Source organism: Panicum virgatum, chromosome 3K (genome assembly GCF_016808335.1).
Source record: "Panicum virgatum strain AP13 chromosome 3K, P.virgatum_v5, whole genome shotgun sequence".
Lineage (NCBI taxonomy): Eukaryota > Viridiplantae > Streptophyta > Magnoliopsida > Poales > Poaceae > Panicum > Panicum virgatum.
The window spans coordinates 19,050,249-19,063,653 of record NC_053138.1 but is presented as its reverse complement, the minus strand read 5'-3'; the positions used below and the strand labels follow the sequence as shown (position 1 = coordinate 19,063,653).

Genomic DNA, 13,405 nt, shown 5'->3' with positions numbered 1-13,405 from the left:
AACTTATGTAGATTTGGATCTAAACATGAAATACAAATACATAGTTCACCATCATTCTTTTCGTTTCAAAAAAATCACCATCTTGAGAGTATATCCTATGGATACGCTCCCTTCTTATTAATATTATATATCTCTACTTTTTTAGTTTTAACTTAGCATCTTTGTACTATTTGCTTGACCGAATATTGGCCTTTTTTTGCAGACAAAAGCAAAGATAAACGGTGGTCTTTCTTCCCTGCAATTTCCTCACTCGAAACTTTAACAATAAAAAATAATAAAGGAAAGTTAAAAGAAAGAAATAGAGGGTCATTTGGAAACCAACTCAAGAGGGGCGGATCGAGTCAATCGTCTTGTCCCCCCAACCCCCACCCGCGGCACCCGCCACCAGCGCTGCCTTGATCAGCACGATGGTGGGAGATCCGGCCTCCGGTGGCGGCGGCGCCGCCCACCCCGCGTCGGGCGGCAAGGGCTCCCGCTCGTCGACGCGGCACCGGCAGTTCCGCGACCGCGCGAAGAACCGCGTGGACGACCTCCAGGAGATGTTCTCCGGCCTCCAGTCCGCGCGCAAGGAGAGCCGCTCCGCCGACGCCGCCGTCCTCGAGGAGCAGGTCCACCAGATGCTCCGCGAGTGGCGCGCCGAGCTCAGCGCCCCGTCCCCCGCCTCCTCACTCCAGGCAAGTACGCCGAACCCTAGGCCTCCCCACTTCCCCCCTTTCCTGTGCGGTAGATTGGTGCTGACTGGCCGTCGTGGTGCGGCGCAGAACTCGCAGGGGAACAATAGGGGGGCCTCGGATCCGCCGTCCGAGACGCTGCGGCTGCTGCAGCTGGCGGTGGCCGACGAGGAGGATGACGCCACGAGCAGGCTCACAGTGCCCCGATCGCCGCTGCAGGTGCCGGCTTTTCATCAGAACCAAGGGCAGGGTCACGGGCAGGAAGCCCAGATGCCCAATCTCAATCAGCAGTGTGAAGTTGTGGCTGGGGGCGCTGCCCCCTCGCAGCAGTTGCTGGATCAGGGAGTACAGGGAGATTGCGGAGAAGTAGCTGCCGTTGCTAATGCAATGTTCAATGAACAGGTATTGTTTACATTTAAAATGGCCGAGTTGGAAACTGTTCTATTTTGCTGTTTGATCGTGTGAAGGAGCTTGCCCCTGAGACTTCTAGGTTTTTGTTGACTAGTTGCTAACATTGAGTTGTTTGTAGCCCTTCCAAGCATGTGAATTTTGTTGGATAGGGTGTAATCATCAAGTGATCGGTCACTATGTAGTTGTTTTATTGAGGCATTTCAGTCTATAGGATATCTATATGCATATGATGCTCTCGTTCAATTACTACTGATATCATCACAATGAAAAAAATCCCTACTGGAATTGTATGCATGTCCTGAAATTTCAGTTTTGCACAAGCATTCATTAATATTTTTTCTCTGGTTATTTTTAGCTGCAGACTTACTCTTTAATGGTGTAGATTACTTATGAACTTTTTTCCTTGTCCATTTTTCAATGTTTGCTTTATATTTCGCTGATCAATTCAAATTTTGTGGATGATTTAAAATCTTGCCAACATGGCATCGTGTCTTATGTTTCATTTGTGAATGTGATTTCATGACTATTTGTCCAATTCTATGGTGAGGATATAGTACAACATGGTTTCATATAGCTCACTTTTGTTAAGAAATGATTTTTATATTCTTTGTTCTTTGTAGACCAAAGTATAGATCAGTACCATAATCCATCTTCAGTCTCCTTCAGATGCGAATAAGTGATGAGTTTGTTTCAGCTTGCAGCGTCAAATTCTGGATGGCTGGACATCAGTATGCTACAACAACAACAACAACAACATAGCTTTTTTTCCCAAGCAAGTTGGGGTAGGCTAGAGATGAAACCCGAAAGAAATAAGTTCAAAGTTCAGGCACATTGATAGTTAGTCTCCAAGCGCTCCTATCCAAAGCTATCTCTTTAGAGATATTCCAATCCTTAAGGTCTCTCTTAACCGACCCATCCCACGTCAGTTTAGGTCTACCTCTATCCCTCTTTACATTATCGACCCGCTCAAGAATCCCATTACGCACCGGCGCCTCAAGAGTCCTTCGTTAGACATGTCCAAACCATCTCAGCCGATGCTGGATAAGTTTCTCCTCAATTGGTGCCACCCCGACCCTATCCCGAATAACTTCGTTCCGGACTCTATCCCTCCTTGTGTGCTCGCAAAACCACCGCAACATCCGCATCTCTGCTACACTTAGTTGCTGGACATGTCGCCTTTTTGTAGGCCAACATTCAGCACCGTATAACATCGCCGGACGAATTGCTGTCCTATAGAATTTGCCTTTCATCTTTTGTGGCACCCTCTTGTCACAAAGGATGCCAGAATCTTGCCGCCATTTCAACCAGCCAGCTGAAATTCTATGCCTAACATCTTAATCAATGTCGCCATCCTTTTGTAGCACCGATCCTAAATACCGAAAAGTACCCTTCTGGACCACCACTTGCCCATCTAGACTAACGTCTCCCCTCTCATGCCTAGTCGCGCTGAAATCGCACATCATGTATTCGGTCTTGGTCCTACTAAGTCTGAACCCTTTCGACTCTAACGTGCGTCTCCACAGCTCTAACTTCCTATTAACCCCTGCCCTACTCTCGTCAACTAGCACCACATCATCAACAAAGAGCATACACCAAAGGATCTCACCTTGTATATCCCTTGTGACCTCATCCATCACTAAAGCAAATAAATAAGTGTTCAATGCTGACCCCTGGTGTAGGCCTATGTTAATAGGAAAGTTAGTGGTGTTGCCATCACATGTCCGGACAAACATCATCGCATCCTTGTACATATCCTTAATGAGGGTAATGTACTTACTTGGGACTTCGTGCTTCTCCAAAGCCCACCACATGACATTTCTCGGTACTTTGTCATATGTCTTCTCAAGGTCAATGAAGACCATGTGCAAGTCCTTCTTCTGCTCCCTATATCTCTCCATCAATTGTCGTATTAAGAAAATCGCCTCCATGGTTGACCTTCCAGGCATGAAACCAAATTGGTTTTGGGTCACACTTGTCACTCTTCTTAGGCGATGCTTGATAACCCTCTCCCAAAGCTTCATCGTATGGCTCATCAGGTTAATCCCACGGTAGTTAGTACAACTTTGAACATCGCCCTTGTTTTTGAAGATAGGTACTAATATACTTCTTCTCCATTCTTCCGGCATCTTGTTTGACCGAAAAATGAGATTAAAAAGCTTAGTTAACCATACTATTGCTCTATCTCCTAGGCATCTCCACACCTCAATGGGAATACCATCAGGGCCCATCGCTTTACCTCCCTTCATCCTCTTCAAAGTCTCCCCGATCTCTACCTCCTGGATTCTCCTCACAAAACGTCTGTTGGTATCGTCAAAAGAGTCATCTAACTCAAGGGTAGGGCTCTCTCTCCCCATTAAACAACTTCTCGAAGTACTCTCTCCATCTATCCATGATCTCCTCATCTTTCACTAGCAGTCGATCTGTCACATCCTTAATGCATTTGATTTGGTTGATGTACCTTGTCTTCCGCTCGCGGATCCTAGCCATCCTATAAATGTCCTTTTCCCCTTCTTTCGTGCCTAGCCGCTGATATATGTCATCATACGCCTTACCCTTTGCTACACTCAGCTCGCTTTGTAACTCTCTTCGCTAATTTATAGCCCTCAATGTTGACTGCACTCTTGTCAAGGTGGAGGCGCTTGAAACACTCCTTCTCCTTAATAGCCCTTTGCACCTCGTCGTTCCACCACCAGGTGTCTTTCCCCTCCTGTTTGCCTCCCCTACTCACGCCAAACACCTCTGAGGCCACCTTCCGAACACATGTTGCCATCTTTAGCCACATGTCATCTGCGTCTTCTCCTTCTTCCCAAGGCCCCTCACTTAACATCCTTTCCTTAAACGCTTGTGCCGCTTCCCCTCTAAGCTTCCACCACTTTGTTCTCGCAATCTTGGCACGTTTGTCCCGGTGAACACGTACCCGAAGACGAAAGTCCGCCACCACATGCTTGTGTTGAGGGACAACACACTCCCCAGGTATCACCTTACAGTCTAAGCAATCACGTCTATCCTCCCTCCTAGCAAGGATAAAGTCGATCTGGCTCGAGTGTTGTCCACTACAAAACGTCACAAGATGGGATTCCCTCTTCTTAAACACGGTATTCGCTATCAACAAGTCGTAGGCTAACGCGAAGTTCAACACATCCTCCCCCTCTTGACTCCTGCTACCATACCCAAAACCCCCGTGCACTCGCTCGAACCCTACATTAGTCGCACCCACATGGCCGTTGAGATCTCCTCCTATGAAGAGTTTCTCGCTGGTAGACACGGTACTAACCATGCTATCTAGATCTTCCCAGAACTGCATCTTGGTGCTCTCACTAAGGCCTACCTAAGGGGCATAGGCACTGATCATATTCAAAACCGAATCTCCAACTACCAACCGGATTAGGATAATCCGGCCGCCTTGCCTTCTAACCTCTACGACTCCATCCTTAAGGCTCCTTTCAATCAAGATGCCTACACCATTCCTACCCGGAGTTGCTCCCGTGTACCAAAGCTTGAAGCCAGTATCCTCAACCTCCTTCGCCTTCTGGCCTTTCCATTTAGTCTCCTGAACGTATAGAATATTTACACGACTCCTAATTGCTGCATCAACTAGCTCTCGCAACTTACCCGTTAGGGACCCTACGTTCCAGCTACCTATACGAATCCTAGTTGGCTCGGCTAGCTTTCTTATCCTTCGCACGCGTCGAGGGAAGTGCGAAGACCCTTACTCATTTTTCACTACACCCGGGCGTAGATGTAGCGCGTCATTCAGGTGACGACCCGACCCTTGCTCACTTATCATCGTACCCAGGTCACGATACGACGCGCCCTTGGGGGGATGGCGACCCGGCCCTTGCCCATTTATCACCACACCCGGGTTCCGATGTAGCGCGTCGCTAAGAGGTTTACGCCCCAACGAGTTTCTTGTGGGTTTCAAATCCATTAGAGTGGCTATTTTTTATGCTGGTTTGCCAAAACCTAACGCAACCCTCCTCCTTTACCTGGTCTTGGGACCGGCTATGCTGAGACGACTCAAGAGAGAGAGTCTTCCAGTCAGCATAGGCGGAGTTATCAGTATGCTAGCATAGAAAAATATGTTGATGCATGTGAATTATATTGTTGTAGTATTTCTACGCAAAATATGTTGATGCATGTGAATTATGCCGTTGTAGTATTTCTACGCTACGAAGAGCACAAGTCATAAAAGTAAAATCTTGCGTAGTTGAATAAATTGTAACTCAGAATAGTGTAGCCCTAAAAACACATGTTTAGGCCTTGCTTGCTGTCTCTGTAACTCTTTTGAAACCATATTTGCTGCATTTACTACTTGTCAAAGTTTTGAGTTTCTGATTAAATTTTCAAAGGTTCTAAGCTGTGCCTCTCCCATATGAAAGGACCATGTGCACATTTTATGTTACTATCTGTTTCCTTTTTTTCTCAAACAAGTAGGAGAGCTGCCCGTCATTGTATTAAGTAGGAATTTGAGTACGAAGTTATATAACTTGTACACAAAGAGGAGAAAACGGTACAGAGAACACTAGGGGGATAGAAACAGAAAATGAAAAACACAGATAACACAGGAGTAGACAACAGCCATTCCATTCAGTTTCATTTGTTTGGTGGCCGTAGTGCCTGTTCATGTTAGATGTACCATCTACATTGATATCTTTAATGAGCCTTCTTTTTAGAAGTTTTTTTAATAAGAAAGAGCCTCTGTTTTACCTTTGGTTGCAGATGTACTATATAGACCATGAACTAAGTATTGATGATTTTCTTCAAGATGATGATTACAAAATAAATCTTCCTGGTTCTAATGAAGATCACTTCAATAACCTGCATGGGATCGGTCCGCTGGAACATCAGCAGTTTGATTTGCCACTAGATCTGCCACCAGAGTCATATGCTGATGCAAATAACCCTGAGCAAAATACTGGAGATGTCTTTGTACATATGTCAGATTTGCTTACAACAATATGGCCATCACCCTCTCAGTATTTGGGGCCAAAATGTGCACTTTGGGACTGTGGTAGGCCAGTTGGAGGGTCAGAAGACTCTGGAGATTACTGCAACCCTTACCATGCTGGTTTGGCTTTGAATGATGATGGTCTTCTTGGGACAAGACCCGTGATGCGTCCAAGAGGCATTGATTTGAAAGATGGGCCTTTGTTTACTGCTCTTATTGCTAAAGTACAAGGAAAAAATGTTGGTATTCCTGTGTGTGGAGGGGCTGCAACTTCTAAATCGCCATGGAATGCACCTGGTAAGTCTGGTTATATTATAGTGCCCATTTGTATGGTTAATGTTGATATTAGCAAATTATTGTGCTAACTGTTTATTTCGTGCGGTTGTTGCAGAACTTTTTGATCTTTCTCTTCTGGAGGGTGAATCTCTTAGAGAATGGCTTTTCTTTGACACTCCAAGAAGGGCATTTGAGAGTGGCAACCGGAAGCAAAGGTCATTGCCAGATTACAATGGTCGTGGGTGGCATGAATCAAGGAAGCAGGTGATGAAAGATTTTGAAGGTCTGAAGAGGTCCTATTACATGGACCCACAACCATCAAGCAGCCATGAGTGGCATCTTTTCGAGTATGAGATCAATGCTTCTGATGCTCTTGCTTTGTACCGTCTTGAATACAAGTCTTCTGACTCCAAAAAGGGTGCCAAATCAAAACTTGCCAGTAGTTCACTGACTGAAATCCAGCAGCAAATGGTCAGGCTGACCGCAGACAGTCCTGTGGAAAACAAACGGACTGCTAGGAGCAAGCCAAAGGCTAATCATAAGGATACAAATGCAAAGGCTTTTGCACATGTTAACACCCCCAGTCAAGTTAATTCTTCAAATGCTTATCAAGCAGCGCCGCAGGTGAACCAAATGACATTTCTGAATGAGAATGTCGTCTATGGACCTCATCTTCCACATTCTGAAAATGTAGTCTATGGACCTCATCTTCCACATTCTGAAAACGTCGTGTATGGACCTCAACTTCCCCATGGATGCTCAGCTGAAGGAAGCAGCTTCTTTTGGAACCGAAGGGACGGGACTTGAAGAGGCTGCACAAATATTGTACGGCACTTTTCAAGTGCAAACTCTAACAGCATCTGGGGCTCAACTGGGTGCCCCTTCTCCTCTTCTAATTGTAATTGGTTGGTGCTTCCGGGGACTTGCTGGCCTGGTGTGTTTGAAACGGTGATATACTTGCATTAAGTGTCAGTGTAAATTATAGTCTGGTGTCGTAGCAGCCAATCTGAGTGTAAGATAAAGAGTCTGCTGTACCAGTTGCTGCTTGGGTTAGGTTTTTGACCCCCCCCAAGTTCCAAGCCATTTTTGAGTTTCGAATATATGTTCACTTAGCCACTTAGGTGAGAAATTTGTGGAGTCCAGTTTAAAATTGTGGTTGCCATATCTGGCAAATTTGTTCGTTTTCTTGGATACCATCTACACCACACCATTGCTCTACGCCTCTACCATGTAGTAACAAGCAGCCCTCGGTGCAGTTTTTTTTCTTGAAAGATCCGTTAAATGACTTGTAGTATGAATTAAGAAGTGGAGGATCACATTTACGTACCGGGTTATTCAGAAGAAATTTCAAGTTGTCTGAACTCTAGTGTTCAGCATGTTTACCGACCCGAATAACTCTAGTGCTCAGCATTCTTACCAAGCCGATTACATTAGGCCGATTGATCATCGATAAACTGAAGCGAACAACCAACGGTCCGATCGGAACGTAATGGCGTAACTGCGTAACTGTGGCGCGATCCGCTGCGGCTCTATATAAGGATATACGTTCCACTCGTCAAACGCCTCAGCGTCCAGATGACGTGCTCTCCCCGAATCTGAATCGGAAGCACCAGCAGTAATCGGCTCATCCTAATCGGAAAGCCTGGGAACACCAAGTCCGAGCTAGTCCAACGCTAGACCCTCTATCTACCACCGACTCGGAAAGCACGTATAGTTGCAAGGCCGCCATAAAAGGCAGAGGCGCCCTGCGCTTCTCTCCATCAAAGGCAACAAAGCCAAGCCAGAGCCAGCGTTCGCCGAACCTTCAGCAACCAACGCAATGTCAACCCTGTCTCTGTCTGCGAGGCAGCGCTCACGCAAGCGAGGCAATCATGGGGAACGTCGCGGGGAAGAAGATTCTGACGCTGGCGATCTCGTTGCTCGCCGTCCTGACGCTGCTGCTCCAGCCGTGCGCCGCCGCACGTCCCGTTCCTGGAACGGCAACCATTATTGACGGCCGCCGGAGCCTGCACCTGCCGCTCCGCGGGTCGCTGCTGCGCGGCCCGGAGAGCGTCGCGTTCGACGGCGACGGCGCGGGACCCTACAGTGGCGTCTCCGACGGCCGCGTCTTGAAGTGGAACGGGCTGGCGCGCCGCTGGTCGACCTACGCATACGGCCCGGGTTACAACGCCAAGGCTTGCACCGCGTCCAGGACTCGGCCAGCGGAAGTCACGGAGAGCACGTGCGGCCGCCCGTTGGGCCTGCGCTTCCACTACGAGTCCGGGAACCTCTACATCGCCGACGCGTACAAGGGGCTGATGCGTGTCGGGCCGGGCGGCGGTGAGGCGAAGGTGCTGGTCGCCGAGGCCGATGGTGCACCGCTCCGCTTCACCAACGGCGTCGACATCGACCAGGTCACCGGAGAGGTGTTCTTTACGGACAGTAGCATGAACTACCAGCGGTCGCAGCACGAGAGGGTCACGACTACTGGAGACTCGACGGGCCGCCTCATGAAGTACAACCCGAAGACGAACAGTGTCACTGTGCTGCAATCGGGTATCACATACCCTAATGGTCTCGCTATTAGTGCCGATCGAACGCACCTTGTTGTAGCACTTACCGGACCATGCAAGATGATGAGGTATTGGATCAAGGGTCCCAAGGCCGGCACGTCAGAGCCGCTTGCCGATCTACCGGGCTATCCCGACAATGTGAGGGCTGACCTCAAAGGTGGATTTTGGGTAGCACTGCACCGGGAGAAGATGGAACTATCATTTGGTCCGGACGACCACCTTCTTGCTATGAGAATAAATGCTAACGGGCAGGTGGTCCAGGTGATGAGAGGATCCAAGAGCGTAAGACCGACCGAAGTGGTGGAGAGGGAAGTCGGCAAGTTGTATATTGTAACACTCAGCTATTAATTCACTGCAGTTAAGCTGATTAAGGTCATTAGTTTCGGACCTAAATAGGAAACCATAAGTTAGCAATCTCTTTGTCAGTCTGGCCCGGACCGGTCTGATCGTTATGGGCGACCGGTCTGACCGGTCTAAATCGAGTTGGCGGTTTTAGGCCCCACAACATTTAAATCACTCTCCTCTCTCTCCCAACGACCCATTCACCCTCCCCATCTCTCTTAGCTCGCCCTCCCGAGCTCCCTCTCCCTCACCCCTCACCCCAAACCCTAATCCCCAAATCCTTCATCTCCATTGGATTCCAAGGCCGGGGAAGGATCAAATCAGCGTGGGGGATCATCTTCTCCTCAATTCCATCCTTGGGGAGCAGGAGATTCAAGTTCTTCACGTGAAAGGGACTCATTCAAGGTAATTTAGGAGTTTGGATCGATCTCTTGTTCTAGAAGGTTTTAGGTGGTTTCCTCTGGTCAAAAGCATCCACATGAACCCCTGAACTAGATCCTAGAAGGTATTTGGAGTTGGTGGGCGATTTTCGCCGCGCCAAGATTTCTAGGTTCTGGTTTGGTAAGGACCGGTCTGACCGGTGTCACAGTAGGTTAAGTAGGACCGGTCTGACCGGTCGGGTGGACCGGTCTGACCGGTATAGCTGGGCTGAGCAGGGGTAAATAGGTGGTTGTTGACGCAGTTAGTTGGAAATTTATTTGGGTATTGATTACTTGTAATTCTTATAAATCGTGCGTGCATTTCTCATGTCATATGCATATGCATACGTGTAGTAGCCGCGGCGGAGGAGGTCGTATATGAGGTGGGAGCCACAGGGGTCCCAGGGGCAAGCCCCGCAGCAGGTGGGTCGCGAGGAGTCGGCCCAAGGCCCATCTCACCCTAGTACTGAGCAGCAGACGCAAGGCAAACCCCGTTGTATGTTCTATTAATTTAAATTATGATTCACTATGTATATGTTTTATCTATTACTTGTGCATTACGTATTAGGAATTGATTGGAACCCTAGCGGCATGATCCCTAGGTTTCCTTGAGTTTTTACTAATATCTCTAGGTCGATAGCGGTGCCAGGCTAAATAAGACCGATAGAAGTCGGGTGACTACGTGTCACTCGCGAGACACAGGAAACTTTAGAAGCCGAGTAATTGCCGGTTACTCGCGAGATACATTATTATCTTTATACTTCAGTATTTGAGAAATGGATTGAAATGGATATGGAGATGTGAGACCGGGCGGGGATGATGATATTAGGTTTGGCAGCAGGACAGGGTTCCTGGGTGTCTTAGCCCCGCCCGTGTCGATTAAGGACCGGTCGTTGTGGCAGTGCTGATCGGGGATTGAACAGTACTAACCGCATACCGGGAGTATGAGGTAGTCGAAACCGGTAAGCCGAGTACTGCTTTGCTTCAAAAGTACAGGAACCCGCACCCAACTCCTGGGGCGAGTCGAGTAGTCGCGGAGAATTGGAATGCATATGTTTACTTTTGGTGGTCTCACGTTGAGCTCGGCTGACCATATGTCGTTGGGCTGGTTCCTGTAGTTCGAGGCGGGGAGGGAAAAGGTTGGTGCGTGGTGTGCGACGGGGCTTTTGCGTGTCATATTGGTTAGGTCCACCTTGCAAGGTTAAAACGGATCGACTCGCCGTGTCTCGCGGATATGAGGGCCTTGATCTCTTTGTCACCTCGTAGCGAATGAGGTAGGATATTAGCGATATAAAAATGGATATTATTCTGAATCTTAATTGGATGCTCCAACATGTGTGTAGATAGGCAAACATTAGTGAGAGTCTATCTATATAAAATATACGGCTAAAACATTGAAAGTAAGGATACACCTCTAGTTGCTATTTCTGCAAAACAAACCACCAGTCAAATGTCGTGCATGTCTAGGTATGTGGGCTAAGTTATACCCACTGGTCGGGTAAGCCTTGCTGAGTATTAGTATACTCAGGGTTTGTTGCCACAATTATTATTTCAGGGCACCCGGACGTCGACTTCTGCCCCTGCTGTGTCAAGTTCATCCGCCGGGATGCAGAGGGGTGGGAGGTGGTGGAGCGAGACCCTTAGGTTAGGGGATTGTCGGGTTGTGCACTCGAGGGCAGAGTGTTCAGCCTCTCTGTTTTGCGAAGACCGGTCTGACCGGCCTGTGGGACCGGTCTGACCGGTGGAGGCGGCGGAATGGTGCCGACCGGTCCGACCAGTTGGGTGAACCGGTCCGATCGGTCAAGAAGGATCAGAACTGCCGATAGTTAGAATAGATGTAGAATCTTTCGATTTCGAACTTCAGACCATCTATTGTAAAGTTTTGTAAATTAATTGCATATATTTGAAATCGATCTGTAAAACTTATTGGTTCGTTTTTCATTGAGTTTATATTTTTCAAGTATTATGCCGTGCTTGTACCATCTGCGCCCACCTTCGTGTGGGACTACCGGTGATGTTTCGATCGGGCCGTGGGTTGAGAAAGAATCGCCAAATTAAGCCGTTAAGCTAATGCGCCCGATGTGTTCAAATGACGGCCATTACTCTTAATTAGAGATTTAATTTGGCGGTTCCGTCACATATATGGGCTCGGTGGAATTACCTTATGTTGGTGTAGTTAGTCAATAGGAATTTCAATCTTTATATCCAGTGTTTTTTGTTTAGGTTTACTAATTTTTTGATGTTGCTATGCTCTTAGGAGCTTTGATTTCTTTTACATTACATCAAGATTGTACTAGCTTTTTTTTGTACTCGTTGATTTTGATGATTACTGTGTACTTCAGCGAAAATGTTTGGGTATGTTCTGCCAAAATTTGGTATAATAAAGTGATGGAGGGTTTATCTAAAGCTACCACGAGGTACCAACTACCAATACCGAGGACTGTAATTCCGCAATTGTCTTTCCATCCAAAAAGTTCCTGCTCCTGACGATTTATAACTTAGTAGGCCGTGAATGATCTAAGATGAACTAGTCCCTCGACAATTTCTGTTTCTCCCCTAAATTCACCCTTGCCCGAGCATTGATTATGCAGCAAAAGGCACTGTACCAGCTCTATAAAATCCCTTTGCCTTGCACACTGCAACCTGCAGCAGCTACCGACTCAAGAAGTACACAACAGCCAAGATCTGCACAGGCAGCTCAGCCTCAGCTAGAACCATGAAATCGTGCTCAATTTACCTTTGATTTGTAAACTAAACTTAGCAGCTTGGAATATGATGTGTCCGATCGGAACCGTTTTTTGAAAAAAAAAAAACAATCCGATCGGAACGTAACGGCGTGGCGCGATCCGACAGCCGCCTCACAACTCAACTTCAGCTAGTCATAAATATAACTTCCGCTCGTCAAAGGCCTCATCGCCCAGAACGGATGGCTTGTTCACTCCTCCCCGCGGCGGCGCCATTGTTCCCGAGCCCCTGCCACCGCGCGCCGCAGCTGTCGCTGTTGGCGCGTCCGTTCCGGCCGTCGCCCCGCGTCGTGCTGGTGCGGTGGACGCCGCCGCCCCGCGGCTGGTTCAAGATCAACTTCGACGGATCCGTCTACCACGACGGCTCCGGGCGGAACAGCATCGGCGGCGCGATCCGCGATAGCGCCGGCCGCGTCGTGCTCGCCTTCGCCGAGCCGACGGAGCACTCGACGGTGGGCATCGTCGAGGAGCGCGCCATGATCCGCGGCCTGCGCCTCGCGCTCCAGCTGCGCCTGCAGCTGGTGGTGGTCGAGGGCGACGACCTCGTGCTGGTGCAGCTGCTGTGCGGCGAGGAGACGCAGACGAGGATCCCGGCGGCGATGCAAGAAGAGATCGTCGGGCTGCTGCAGCGCTTCCCCGACTGCGACGTCCGGCACGTGTACCGCGAGGGAAACGCAGTGGCGCACACCCTCTGCCGACAGGCGTACCACGGCCCGGGGGTGTGGGTGGGCGGGCGCGTGCCGCTGCCGCCGGGCCGGCCGTGTGGTAGAAGAGTGAAGATGACAGGCATGGCGTGGTGCACGAGCGCACAGTGGGCCGTGCAGGCTGAGATGAGGGACGGATTAGGCGGAAGGACATGGCGGCGGGGCTCGCCGGTGCAAGAACAGAGCCCAAAGAACATGGCGGAACGAAGCCAGAACCCAGAACGACATGGCGGCGGGGGCTGGCCGGTGCAAGAACGAATGATCTGAGCAGACAGCAGGGATGCGCATGCGCGTGAGCGCGCCACGAGACGGCGGATGCGGATGGACCAGCCGGAGTC

At 48.9% G+C, this 13,405-nt stretch overlaps 2 protein-coding genes and 1 pseudogene across 3 annotated transcripts; all 3 read left to right on the top strand.

Annotated features, from left to right (window-relative positions):
- Positions 1 to 324: 324 nt before the first annotated feature.
- On the top strand, positions 325 to 7,482 carry LOC120698120 (transcription factor VOZ1-like). 2 transcript variants are annotated; one of them, XM_039981608.1, is made up of 5 exons: positions 330 to 674; positions 762 to 1,073; positions 5,802 to 6,327; positions 6,422 to 6,985; positions 7,022 to 7,482. In XM_039981608.1, the coding sequence occupies exons 1-5, from the start codon at positions 408 to 410 to the stop codon at positions 7,111 to 7,113; spliced, it is 1,761 nt and encodes a 586-aa protein (XP_039837542.1). In that variant the 5' UTR covers positions 330 to 407; the 3' UTR covers positions 7,114 to 7,482. The 2 variants fall into 2 exon arrangements, with proteins under 2 accessions (XP_039837541.1, XP_039837542.1); XM_039981607.1 differs by having other exon boundaries at positions 325 to 674; positions 6,422 to 7,482.
- A 695-nt stretch (positions 7,483 to 8,177) lies between these two features.
- On the top strand, positions 8,178 to 11,806 carry LOC120700690 (protein STRICTOSIDINE SYNTHASE-LIKE 10-like). Its single transcript, XM_039984932.1, has 2 exons — positions 8,178 to 9,181; positions 11,758 to 11,806. Exons 1-2 carry the CDS (start codon positions 8,178 to 8,180, stop codon positions 11,804 to 11,806), a joined length of 1,053 nt encoding a protein of 350 aa, XP_039840866.1.
- Positions 11,807 to 12,545: 739 nt separating this feature from the next.
- LOC120700687 lies at positions 12,546 to 13,192 on the top strand (annotated as a pseudogene).
- Positions 13,193 to 13,405: the final 213 nt, after the last annotated feature.